This window comes from Rattus norvegicus, chromosome X (assembly GCF_036323735.1).
Source record: "Rattus norvegicus strain BN/NHsdMcwi chromosome X, GRCr8, whole genome shotgun sequence".
Classification (NCBI taxonomy): domain Eukaryota; kingdom Metazoa; phylum Chordata; class Mammalia; order Rodentia; family Muridae; genus Rattus; species Rattus norvegicus.
The window spans coordinates 67,126,454-67,140,773 of NC_086039.1; the positions used below are offsets into that span (position 1 = coordinate 67,126,454).

Genomic DNA, 14,320 nt, shown 5'->3' on the forward strand with positions numbered 1-14,320 from the left:
AAGGGGACTACTGGTAACAAAGTAAGATAGGAAAATGGGGGGAGGTAGATTACCAAAATCTATAACATACATATAAATGAAAATGCTATAAAATACACTTTTATACACTGACTACATACTAATAAAATATTAGAAAGAAATCATTGATAAGACAATAAAAACAAACTATAGACTAAGAAAAACATTGTTAAATCTTATATCTAATATAATACTTGTTTTCAGAGTGCCTAATGTTTTAAAATTTCTTAAATAAAGTATTAAATAGCTGTATTTTAAAATGAGGAAAATTGTAAATATAAAGAGAAACAGACAGAAGATAATCAAACACAAAATAAGCAGTGTAAGAATCTTTGCCATCAAGCCACCAGAAAGTCCCGGATGCTAGGAAAGCAGGAGGCTCCCAGGGCCCAACCCAGATGACATTAGCTGAAACAACCAATAAAGGGAGAAGAGAACTTATAGAGATCATATACAAAGGCTAGGCATGGTCCCCCGTTGAGGAATGAGGTCACCCACCCAACTCAAAAATATTAACCCAGATTTGCTTCTGTTTAAAGGAAATACAGCGACAAAGAGTGGAGCAGAGAGACTGAAGGAAAAGCCATCCAGATACTGCCCTACCTGGGGATCTGTCCCATATGTAGACACCAAACCCACACACTATTACTGATGCCAAGAAGTGCATGCTGACAGGAGCCTGATATTGCTGTCTCCTGAGAGGCTTTGCCAAAGCATGGCCAATATAGATGCTTGCAGACTGAGCATGGGGGCCCCAATGGAGGAGTTAGAGGAAGGGCTGGAGGAGCTGAAGGGGTTTGTAACCCCATAAGAAGAGCAACAATATCAACCAACTGGACCCCCAAACTCCCAGGGACTAAACCACCAACCAGAAAGTACACACGGAGGGACTCATGGCTCCAGCCACACATGTAGCAAAGGATGCCATTGTCTAGCATCAATAGGAGAAAAAGACTTTGGTCCTGTAAAGGGTCGTTTTCCCATTATAGGGGAAAGCTAGGGAGGTGAGGCGGGAGTCATGGGTGAGGGAGCACCCTCATAGAGGCAGGGGGTGTGTGGTAGGGGATAGGGGGTTTCCAGAGGGGAAACCAGAAAGAGGAATAACAACTGAAAAGAATAACTGTAAGTAAATAAAATAACTAATAAAATTTTTAAAAAAGAATCTTTACCATCTAGCCATGTCACAAAAGATTAATATCCAGAATATACAAAGAACTTAAAAACAAATAACCAAGAAAGCAAATGACCCATTTAAAATAATGGGCTACCTAACTGAATAGGGAGTTCTTAAAAGAAAAAATACAAATGGCTAATAAATATCTTTAAACAGATTTAATATACTTAGCAATTAGGAAAATGCAAATTAATTAGTAATTTCCTCTTATTCTCATCAAAATTGCCAATATCAAGGAAACAATTGACAACAATGCTGGCTGGCAAGGATGCAGCGAACAGTGGCCCCTTAATCATGGTTAGAATCACAAACTGTTACAGCCATTATTAAAGTCAGTGTGGAGAATTTTCAAGAAGCTAAAGTATATCTTCTATATGTTCCAGCCAAACAAATCCTTAAAATAAGCCCAAAGGACTCAATATCTTACTCCACAAATATTTGGTCAACCATGTTCATTGATGCTATCTCACAATAGATCTTTTGTTAGAAACGAGAAACAACCTAAATATCTTTCAATATCCTGATGAATGGATAATGAATATGTCAAAGTGCTTACACAATGGAATCCTATTTGATGTTTAAAGAAACATGAAATCATGAAATTTTCAGGTAGATGGATAAACCTAGAAAAGTATTAAGTAATATAGCCAAAATCCAGAAAGACAAATGATGCATGCTCTCTCTTATCGATGGATCCTAGCTTTCAATCTTTAGATGTGAGTACATAACTTGGAATATTGCCAGAAATTAGAAATGGACCATGATGGTAACTCTAGAGCAGTGATTCTCAACTTCCCTAATGCTGCAACCCTTTAATACAGTTCTTTGTCTTATGTTGACCCCAACCATAAATTTATTTTCATTTTACTTAATAAATATAATTTTGTTACTGTTATGAATCATAATGTAATTTAGGGGGATAGAGATTTGTCAAAGGGATAATGCCCACAGATTGAGAAACACTGCTCTAGAGAGAGAAAGAGGGAAATTAGGACATGGTGCTATGAAATGGAAAGTGTGGGAAATGGGGAGGGAATTAACTGGAGAGAGAGAGAGAGTAATACAAAGAGAGAGGGAGAGGGGGGATAAATAACCCTGAAGATGTTTGAAAAGTCCATAGGAAATTTTATTTAATGTTTCCCTAAAATATAGATATAATATATGACACACTCTCTCTTCCTATCTCCCTCCCTCTCTCTCTCTCTCTCTCTCTCTCTCTATATATATATATATATATATATATATATATATATATATATATATATGCCCACAGATTGAGAAACACTGCTCTAGAGAGAGAAAGAGGGAAATTAGAGAGAGAAAGAGGGAAATATATATATATACATATATAGCACATATATACATATACATATGTATGTATGTTTGTATACATGTATGTATACAGACAGAAAGACAGGCAGGCAGGGAGGCAGGTGATTTAAATGAAGTAATGATTTAAATGATTTAAATGAACCTCATTTGTGGTTATTATGCTTATTTCGAGATATAGATTATCTTACAAAATTACAAGTGCCAGGCATGGAACACCTTCCATTGAGTTGTTAGTAAGAAGAGACCTCCCTAAAGCAATATATATACCTACTGATGTTGTCCTTGATTACCTCCTAGAACTTGAGAGTAAGACCTTACTGCTGAGGACACCATACATTTCAGACATAGGACTTCAGGACTTAGAACTGACTTAGAAACCTTCCAACTGAGAAATAGCTTTCATAGCATCTGAAGATGCTCTCCAAGGGAGAAAAGCAACAAAACCAAATACTCTGTGAAGATTATTAACCACAACCAAGACCAGAATGGAAACAACATTGTGTTGCTGCAATAGTGCCAATTATATCTTGGGAGTAGCCAACACCTATCCAATTTGTCTTCAAGTCCACTCAGTAGTAGAGAAGTTATTCTTTGTACTTAAAATATTGTCAACTACTCAGATAATAAAACAGATTACAACTGATCATAGGATGCTCAGCACTAAGTGATGTATCTACCACACGACCCCTACACCCAATGCTCAAAGAGCATCATGAAAGAAGAGAATGTCAAGGCAGGGAGGCAGGAAGGGGGTCTGGGAGGGGTAACACCCTTTTAGAAGAAGGGGGAGGGGATGGAATAGGGGGCTTATGGACAGGAAACTGGGAAAGGGAATAACATTTCAAATGTAAATAGAAAATATTCAATAAAAAAGGAAAGAGAGATGGAAAGCTTGTAAGAGCCCAGGAACCAGGAACTATGGTTCAAAAAAGCTGTACACATGGAATTTTAACAATATTGTCACCCAAACAAGAGCTGTAAAGTGGCAGTATCCAATTTACATGACAATATGGATGGAGAAAATTTTACAAGGCTCTACCCCTAGATGAGAACTATAGGAAGTTAATAGCTGCTGAGAGAGGGAAAATCAGATTTTCCTAGGGATAAACTAGATGATAGATTATACAATCCCAAATGGTTAGTCATAAACATATATTATATATTATAAATACACTATATTTTATTAATACAATATATATCTTCAACATTAAATTGACTCAACTGGTTGTGTCTGTCTGCCCATTTGTCTGTCTTTCTCCTTCTCTCTCTCTGTATGACAATAATAGTTCAAAATTTAGAAAATTATTAGGAGGTTGAGGGATACACAGAAAGAGTTGAAGGAGAGGAGGGAGTTATAGAACTCATGTAAAATAATACTCATGTATGAAATTCTCAAAAATATTAAGTAAAACAAAGAGAAATAAATAAATAGGCAAATAAACAATAAACAAATGTCACCATTGCTTCAGTAGTTAGATCTCTCCGTGCTGACCATTGCTGTGATTCATTGGTGTCACAGCTTGTAAAGACTACTGAATGCCTTCCCTTCCTCAGCAGCTTTCATAATACCTTGTGATACTATGAAACTTAGTTGTCAGGGAGGAGGTTTTCAGGTCAGATTCAGATTGCATCTTCATAATCCTGTGTCTGAAGTGCATGGTGGCTTCAGCAAGAGAGACAACCTAGAACAATAGCAAAAGTCTATATTGTTTTGGAAATCTCTTAGACTCATCCAACCAATAGCTCCCTAATTTGATTTATGACCATTCAGCAGGAGGAAAAGGTATGTCTGGCACTGGAAATCTTTCCAACTACCCAAGGTTAGGGAAGTCATGAATTTTAGAGAACTTATTACCACTATGTTACTATACTAGTGTAATTCCTAACTACATTCAAACTACTTATCCTTATATTTAACATTCTAAGTGTAGCTCTCAACCCTCATCAAATAAATTTATCTTTGCAGCAGGTGGAGACCATAATAGAAAACACACAATTGCTCAAAACGGAGAGAACAACTAACCATGGGGTGCCCAGCCCCAATGGCTACGTGCATAAAGTCTGAGCTTCAGAGAACATAGCAGAAGAATAACCATGAATATACACTCATGACACTTCAACCCTATGGTCTCCTAGACATGACCGAGACAAGGACAACACTAGTAGACATTCTTGACAAACAACTACAGACAACTAGCAACTACTGGGGGGCAGGATTAATCCTCCTCAGAGATAAGCCCTCTGTTTATCCAATACTAAGTAATCTGAAATTGTACATCCAAGTCACATGAAGTAGATTATTCAGGTTATATTCATGTATTTATGAACATGTTACAGTGTATGTATGTATGTATGTATGTATGTATGTATGTATATAAAACAATCACAATTAAAGAAAGCAAATTAAAGTGAGCAAAGGAAGTTTGGAAGAAGGAAACAGGAGAAGTTATATAATTACATTTTAATTAAAATAAAAACTAAACAAATAAATCATAGACAAATATAAAATATTATGCATAACTGTTCATTGAGTAAACACAAATTCAGAAAGAATTCTTCATTCACTTGACTAAAAGGTTATTATTAAATATATTTGCCATATCAAATATTGGTGAAGTTTTTGAAATGCAAATTGGTGTGATTATTTCAGAGTAGCATGGACTATGACTTACCCAATCATTTTCCGAGTGTTATTTATTTAAGAGAAGCTAAAACATAAGCCAAGGTCAAGATTTCTGTGGAGATATTACAGTATCCTTTTTAGTAACATCCTTATCTTGAAAGAAAATATGTATCTGTGAACAAGTGAGTTGCTAAATAAAATGATACAGGAACACAATGGAAAACTACTTAGCAATAAAGAATTAATTGTATACTAATCCATATAAGAGTTTGGATAGATTTCAAAACATTATGTTTGGTGAAAGACATAAAATACAAAGTACATATTTTATTATTTCCTTGCCATAAATTCCTGGGGAAAAGTCAAACTAATCTCTACTGATAGAAAAATCATCAGCTGCTGAGTGGAGTGAAGGAGGGAGGGGGAGACATACAAATAAGCACAAAAGAATCCCTTCACATGCACCAGTTTGCTGCCTTGAATAAAGATACTATTGTTGGTAGATGCATATATGAATAACAATTTCCAAAATTGAGCAATTTGTACAGTTTTAAATGTATGTGGTTTGTTGCGTGTAAACTCTATAAAGCTACTTATAATCTATTTGCCTGATCAATGCCTGATTGGTGAATGAAAAGTTGTCCAGGCAGAAATTGAGAGTGTCTTGAACTGTATCGGAAGCAGCCAGATTAAAAGAAATAAACAGACTTATGGAATATTTCAGAATATACTCAAAAGAGTAAGTAAATGTCCCATTTTCCAAAGGTTAACTCGTTTTAGTTTTCTAGAGCAAAAGCTAGGGAAGATTCCATTCTGAAAGACCCCTGAACTTGTAGAGAAACTTACTATGAACTCAAATGACCTAGGAGAACACCATGGATTCTATTCAACTGCTAAAAATATTTCAAGGGGAAAAAAGAGTAGGAGGAAGCAAAAGAAAAACATTGTGTAAGTACTAATTTCTATCACATTCTTCAGCAGTTGTCTCTTGATCATGAAAGCAAAGTAGGAAAAGTAGATTTGAGAGATGGGCATCAGAGTATGAAGTTCAAATACTGCATATGCCCATAGTGGGACCACTGTAGTCAATCTTCCCCATCATGATATAATTTGTGAAAGTTTGTTTCACTTTGGAAGTTAAAAAAAATCTAGAAGACAGCTCAATCTGGAAAGGTCTCAGTAGCCAACCTGAGGGCCTGAGCCTGAGCCCCAGCACACACATAAATAAAAAGCCAGGGAAAGGCACTGCATACTTTTAATCCCAACATTGCAGAGAGAGAGACAAGTAGATCTCTGAGACTCACTGACCAGCCAGCCTACCCTACATGATGAATTCGAGGACAGTGAAAGACCCTGTAAAAAGAAACATTTTGGGTGGTGGCTGATGAACGACATTCATAGTAACACAGTATTCCTTTGGCCTTCGTGTGTGTGTGTGTGTGTGTGTGTGTGTGTGTGTGTGTGTGTGTGTGTGTGTGTGTTTCTCTGTGTGTTTCTCTGTGTGTTTCTCTGTGTGTTTCTCTGTGTAAAGAGAGATCCTTCCAACTTTTAGAATGCTTCCTTATTCACAAATTGCTTTTATACATTGGATCTGTTTTCAGTCCCTGCAGCCTTCTGAGGGAGGTATTTTTAGTTTCAATTTTCTGTGAGGATATCTGTAAAGACAACTTTGATGCTGTGGAAACAACTTAGGCTTCAGATTTTTCACTCCTGTGTTTGAATCTGTATAGTGCTTTCAGCTATGGAAAGCTGAATCATTTTTCCTGTTCATTTTTCTGAATTTCCTCTCTACAACCTTCCCTCTTTCCTTTTGCCATTGTTTATTCACTGCTATTAGCCCTCTCTTTCATTGTCAGTCTATAAAAGAGAATAATCCTCCTGGCTCTGAGACATACGTTCATTCTAGTCTACCACTTTGCCTGTGCATTCAATTCCCTTGGACTAAAACCATTCAAAAGCTTTGGTAGATGTGAGGCTGTAATGACTATTCAAATAGGGTCTTCAAAGTATCTGTGCGTTTTGAAACACTTCACTAGAATAGTGAAAAATTAGCCATTTTACAGTTTGTCAGCTTTTGAATAACTTTGCTTTTTTTTTTTTTTTTGGACCCTACGGAGTGATTTGTGAAACTAAGCAAAAAGCAATACAATAATCACAATAAGGCCTCAGCTGCTATCCTTACAGCAGATAATTTTTCACCTGGGCAGGAGGAAGCACTCTCAGGTCATTTTGTTCTAAAAGATTACTTCATGCTGTTTTCCAAGGGTTGTGGACCTGATGAGAGCACAACTAATGTAGAAAAAACCTGGAAAGTTTATGTTCTGCTAACATGGGGAACATAACAATGTCCTTGCTTCACTTCTTTATCTGTGAAACAGAGTTGATCATGCATACTGCTTTTTTTTCCCTTGAGGTTTCAGTTAACTCCTTCAGTCAAGGTAAACCCTCAGTATAATGGAGAAAGCCCTCCCCCTCACTGTAGAGGCCTGTAAATGTGGAAATGGCTGGTATGATTGCATAGTCCACCAAACCCAGAATTTCAGAAGCTGAATCAGAAGGATCATGAGTTCAAGATCTGTCTGGGGGTATGAAACAAATCCCTATCTCAAAAGAAAGATAAAATGACTCCCTCCTCCCCCAAATACCCATTCTTTTACTTGCTGGGACAGATCTAGAGGTATAAAGTCTTTTACAAGTGCTGGGGTCTACAGCCTTTCTCTAAGGACATTTTCTCTATAGGTCTACTCTTGATCTTTCTATTGCTCTTTTGTCTTTACAGTTGGGAATATCCTACATCATATTCATCTGTTCTAACCTGTCCATTAAAAGAAAGATCAGCCCTCTGTGATTTCTCTACCCAGGATAAGAATTTTCAAGTGCAAACAATTTGGACATCTAAAGGCTTCTATACAAACAACACTTTGGACAAAATCGAAGGTTCATGTGTGCATGACAAGTGTTTTTGACATTTGTGTTTGCACACTTGTCTGAGTGATTTTTTTGCCTTTGCAAATCTGGAGAAATCAAACAGTGTAAGTTACAGGCAATTCCCAACAGAAAGAAGGGCAAGAAATGAGGTAGAAATGACCACTGGCTTCTTGGGCCCAGAATTCCCAGAGTAAATGGCTTGGTGTCGGGAATTCCCCATCTACGCTACTGGAGGATCTCAAAGGTTTCTGCAAGAGTTGCTTTGGCTGCAGCTTGTTCTTTAATCTCTTGGGACTCTCCCTTCTGCTTGTCCTGGTGGGCCCTGGGGGAGAGGGTACCTAAGAACAATTGGTAGCCGGTACTTCTAATGCCCCTTCCTCCCTCGGAGAATCTGTTTTGGGATTGGGTTCAGGAATGAAATCCGGCCTGTGCTAACCTTTTGAGGAGCCGGTAGGCTTGTCTGTTAAAAAATCGCTCCAAGTTAAAGCTTCTGCTTTGGAGTCTAAAGCCCGGTTCCGAAAAACAAGTGGTATTTGGGGAAAAGGGGTCTTCAGAGGCTACAGGGAGTCCTTCCAGCCTTCAACCATACTACGCCAGCACTATGTTCTCTAAAGCCACCCTGCGCTAGCTTGCGGTGAGGGGAGGGGAGAAAAGGAAAGGGGAGGGGAGGGGAGGGGAGGGGAGGGGAGAGAGAAAGGAGGTGGGAAGGCAGGGAGGCCGGCCCGCGGGGGCGGGACCGACTCACAAACTGTTGCATTTGCTTTCCACCTCCCAGCGCCCCCTCGGAGATCCCTAGGAGCCAGCCTGCTGGGAGAACCAGAGGGTCCGGAGCAAACCTGGAGGCTGAGAGGGCATCAGAGGGGAAAAGACTGAGCTAGCCACTCCAGTGCCATACAGAAGCTTAAGGGACATACCACGCCAGCCCCAGCCCAGCGACAGCCAACGCCTGTTGCAGAGCGGCGGCTTCGAAGCCGCCGCCCAGAAGCTGCCCTTTCCTCTTCGGTGAAGTTTCTAAAAGCTGCGGGAGACTCGGAGGAAGCGAAGAAAGTGTCCGGTAGGACTACGACTGCCTTTGTCCTCCTCCCTCCTACCCCTACCCCTCCTGGGTCCCCTCTCCCTGAGCGGACTAGGCAGGCTTCCTGGCCAGCCCTCTCCCCTACACCACCAGCTCTGCCAGCCAGTTTGCACAGAGGTAACTCCCTTTGGCTGAAAGCAGACGAGCTTGTTGCCCATTGGAAGGGAGGCTTTTGGGAGCCCAGAGACTGAGGAGCAACAGCACGCTGGAGAGTCCCTGATTCCAGGTTCTCCCCCCTGCACCTCCTACTGCCCGCCCCTCACCCTGTGTGTGCAGCTAGAATTGAAAAGATGAAAAGACAGTTGGGGCTTCAGTAGTCGAAAGCAAAACAAAAGCAAAAAGAAAACAAAAAGAAAATAGCCCAGTTCTTATTTGCACCTGCTTCAGTGGACATTGACTTTGGAAGGCAGAGAATTTTCCTTCCCCCCAGTCAAGCTTTGAGCATCTTTTAATCTGTTCTTCAAGTATTTAGGGACAAACTGTGAAACTAGCAGGGCAGATCCTGTCTAGCGCGTGCCTTCCTTTACAGGAGACTTTGAGGCTATCTGGGCGCTCCCCCCCCCCTCCCTGCAAGTTTTCTTCCCTGGAGCTTCCCGCAGGTGGGCAGCTAGCTGCAGATACTACATCATCAGTCAGTAGAACTCTTCAGAGCAAGAGACGAGGAGGCAGGATAAGGGAATTCGGTGGAAGCTAGAGACAAGCTAAAGGATGGAGGTGCAGTTAGGGCTGGGAAGGGTCTACCCACGGCCCCCGTCCAAGACCTATCGAGGAGCGTTCCAGAATCTGTTCCAGAGCGTGCGCGAAGCGATCCAGAACCCGGGCCCCAGGCACCCTGAGGCCGCTAGCATAGCACCTCCCGGTGCCTGTTTACAGCAGCGGCAGGAGACTAGCCCCCGGCGGCGGCGGCGGCAGCAGCACCCTGAGGATGGCTCTCCTCAAGCCCACATCAGAGGCACCACAGGCTACCTGGCCCTGGAGGAGGAACAGCAGCCTTCACAGCAGCAGTCAGCCTCCGAGGGCCACCCTGAGAGCGGCTGCCTCCCGGAGCCTGGAGCTGCCACGGCTCCTGGCAAGGGGCTGCCGCAGCAGCCACCAGCTCCTCCAGATCAGGATGACTCAGCTGCCCCATCCACGTTGTCCCTACTGGGCCCCACTTTCCCAGGCTTAAGCAGCTGCTCCGCAGACATTAAAGACATCCTGAGCGAGGCCGGCACCATGCAACTTCTTCAGCAGCAGCAGCAACAGCAACAGCAGCAGCAGCAGCAGCAGCAGCAGCAGCAGCAACAGCAGCAGGAGGTAATATCCGAAGGCAGCAGCAGCGTGAGAGCAAGGGAGGCCACTGGGGCTCCCTCTTCCTCCAAGGATAGTTACCTAGGGGGCAATTCGACCATATCTGACAGTGCCAAGGAGTTGTGTAAAGCAGTGTCTGTGTCCATGGGGTTGGGTGTGGAAGCACTGGAACATCTGAGTCCAGGGGAGCAGCTTCGGGGCGACTGCATGTACGCGTCGCTCCTGGGAGGTCCACCCGCCGTGCGTCCCACTCCTTGTGCGCCTCTGGCCGAATGCAAAGGTCTTTCCCTGGACGAAGGCCCGGGCAAAGGCACTGAAGAGACTGCTGAGTATTCCTCTTTCAAGGGAGGTTACGCCAAAGGGTTGGAAGGTGAGAGTCTGGGCTGCTCTGGCAGCAGTGAAGCAGGTAGCTCTGGGACACTTGAGATCCCGTCCTCACTGTCTCTGTATAAGTCTGGAGCAGTAGACGAGGCAGCAGCATACCAGAATCGCGACTACTACAACTTTCCGCTCGCTCTGTCCGGGCCGCCGCACCCCCCGCCCCCTACCCATCCACACGCCCGCATCAAGCTGGAGAACCCGTTGGACTACGGCAGCGCCTGGGCTGCGGCGGCAGCGCAATGCCGCTATGGGGACTTGGCTAGCCTACATGGAGGGAGTGTAGCCGGACCCAGCACTGGATCGCCCCCAGCCACCGCCTCTTCTTCCTGGCATACTCTCTTCACAGCTGAAGAAGGCCAATTATATGGGCCAGGAGGCGGGGGCGGCAGCAGTAGCCCAAGCGATGCTGGGCCTGTAGCCCCCTATGGCTACACTCGGCCCCCTCAGGGGCTGGCAAGCCAGGAGGGTGACTTCTCTGCCTCTGAAGTGTGGTATCCTGGTGGAGTTGTGAACAGAGTCCCCTATCCCAGTCCCAGTTGTGTTAAAAGTGAAATGGGACCTTGGATGGAGAACTACTCCGGACCTTATGGGGACATGCGGTAAGTTTATCCTAAAAATGCCTCCTTTTGACCAAGGGCACAGAGTAGCAGTTTGCATTTTGTGGAATCTAGGGACTCCCGCCCAAGAGAACATTCGGAGGGATCCTAAAACAGCTCAGTCCAGTTCTATAGGAAGGTCTGTCCTACATCTGGAGCCCTCCTGGGGACTGTCCTCTTGTGAAATGTTCCACCTAAGCCCAGAGAATCTTGCTGCACTCCGGGGTGCTAATACATACTCTTTAAAATTCCCCTCCAATTTCCCTAGACTTCTAAACTCCTCCATTAAGATCTTTCTGATATTTCAAGTCCTATGACTTCCAAACTTAAATCCAATTGCATGGGCCATTTTCAGGAATGACGCCCATAAGGTTTTTCACTGTTTTTCCTTCTCCTTTCCTCAAAGTCCTGAGAACAGGATCAGAAATGTGGGGAGTTTTTTGTCTATGGGTCTGTTGGTATTCATCTTCTAGTCCGTGAAGTGAATGGTCTTGGCATAATAAAAGGGAAATAAAAGCAAAAACCTGATTTCGGCCCGCATCCTTCAAAGAGAGATAATAGAATTCTCAATTCTCGGAGAAAGAAAAGCCGCATCTGATTGCTGAGGGGCTCGGGGTGAAGGAGTGCAGTTTTGTTTCCCTGGAAGAAAGCGGGGGACTTGCTCTCTGGTTAGAGATCAGCCTAGAGAATTCAACAAGCACATTTAGAGCAGGTAGATGGGGTTACTTTCGTGGTAAACAGTGAGCAAAGTTTGCTCTCACGTATTTCTCAGCATTGACTGATTGTTGGGAGTAACTGTGTGGGCCAGTTTTCTCTTGAAAAGTGTTTACTTTCTGTAGATTAGAACACATCAGAAAGCCTTTATTTGGGGCTCGCACTGAACCTGTAAAGAAAAGAAATGTCCTGTAAATGAATAATTTGAGCAGGTTTGAGTTTGACTTACAAGTTTTGCAAACAAAACAAAACTGTAAAACATGTCCTGCTGCTTGAGTGTGCTCAGAAATTTATACTGGAGAGAGAGGAATACGGCACCACATTACATTTTTCATTTTAAGGACATACTTATATTTTAAACCTGGAGTTGCTTGTGCTAACAAATTGAGCAAGAACTGTCAGTGACCTATGAACCACAATGTTGCCTCACAGTTTTAATTAGGACAGGAGAAAAGTGGCGGGCAATTTTGCCTTATTAAAAGTATTTACCACTGCTTCTTGAGCCTCTCAGAGACTAGTTGAAACCCTTTTCTCACTAAGTTAAGATAATCTTTTCATCTGATAAGATGGAGTATTGACTGAGTAATTAATGGTTGATTTTCCTGAGGTGTTCGCATTTCTCTATGGATTTATGTTTGTGTCTCAAGTGGTTTTCTTTCATTTGGGATGTCCCCCAAATGTCTTTGTTAGATGTGCCATAATTTTTGGTGACTTAATTCTAACAATTTGTATTCTCTTATTGTTCTTGGTTGTTAGGACAATGTCCAAAAATGAAAAAGGGAGGATAAGTTTTCATAAAATACACTTTTTGTTGAGTTGTTGAAGAAACAGTTTATCACAGTTTATATTCTATTTGGTTTTAAGGTTTGTCTTACAGGATTTTCAAAGATTTATCTGATAGCATTAAATCTTTTCCAGTTAAGTTAGAGTGTTTATTTTTGTGATGGGTTTTACTGTGGGATAAAAGGTCTTCGTTTTATGAGAATAGATTTACTCGGTATGGTTAATTTTTTCTAGGGCTGTCAACTAGAGAACGGAGTCCCTCTTTTACTACAAACTTTACTTTGGGTGGGAATGTCTAAAGTGCTTTCTAGTCTAGCACAGTGCTAAGCCTAGCCCCATGAGCTAGCCACCCATCCTCGGTCTATCCCACCCCAACTCTGCACACTTAAGAAGAAGAAAAGTAGTAGTTCTCAGTGTTGGTTTTAGAAGCTGCATTTTTAAAATTACAGTCTGACTTCCTACCAAGTGAATTTAAATACTTTCTAGCATTTATACAGTGAGCATTCTGATTTTATCTCTGTCCTTAGTGGGAGGGGTCCCTTTGCTATTAGAATGATCAGTACACTTTGAAGCTTCATTGACACTTTAAATTTTTGAGAGAGAATTTGGCTAGAGTCAATGAAGTTCCTGTCTAAGTGAGCAGACAATTTCCATTTCTAGGATCTAGAAAATCATTTGAATCATTTTGTTGCAAATTAATTAATTGATCTCATGAGAATGCAACCAACATTTAAAATGGAAATAGTTTCTGACTTTTCTTTTGTTTCCCGTACTTCGTACTTGGATGAAAAGCAAAGACTTTTTAAAGGCAAGTCCAGAGCGCATTCCCTCTGGATGGCAGGCATTCGTGTGCTGATTTTGAATTTAATATCTCAAAATTCTGGAAGCTTCTCACAACTTTATTCAATTGTCGGTGACCATGAACATTAGTTATATGAGGGAGAAAGTTTTTTAGCTTTACTAACAGAAGCAGTAATTCGGTGTCAGACATTAGCAACATGTCTACTGAGAAGGCAGAAACTGAAAATCTGCCCTGTCTTATTTTTACTTAGTAAAAAATAAGCATATGCTTTGAACAGAAAGAAAAATAAAATAATGGGCCTTGTTTATAAGTCTGATGATATCTTATGGAGCTGTTTTCTTTTGGAGATCAAATAAGACTAAAACTTTGCAGCACAATACTGTGGTAAACATGAATGCTTACAAATGAGAGCCCTGGAGAACCCAGAAAAGAATTTGAGTTGGGGCTAAAGAGAAATTACTCAGATGCAGAATGGAAATTAATATTTTTGTGTGTTTGTTGCAACATTCATAAAAGGCATTATTTTACTGACAATGACAAGTTGTACCTTTTGTTTTATTTTTTCTAAGTTTCCTGTTTTATCAATTCTCATGTCATCTCCAAT

General features: G+C 41.6%; 1 protein-coding gene across 1 annotated transcript in view; it reads left to right on the forward strand.

The window, feature by feature from the left end:
- The first annotated feature begins 8,863 nt into the window (after window positions 1–8,863).
- Ar (androgen receptor) overlaps window positions 8,864–14,320 on the forward strand; it is a 169,160-nt gene continuing 163,703 nt past the window's right edge. Inside the window, exon 1 of the mRNA NM_012502.2 lies at window positions 8,864–11,420. Coding sequence (NP_036634.2) covers window positions 9,859–11,420 — 1,562 coding nt within the window. The 5' untranslated portion in view covers window positions 8,864–9,858. The remainder of the gene's footprint in view (window positions 11,421–14,320) is intronic.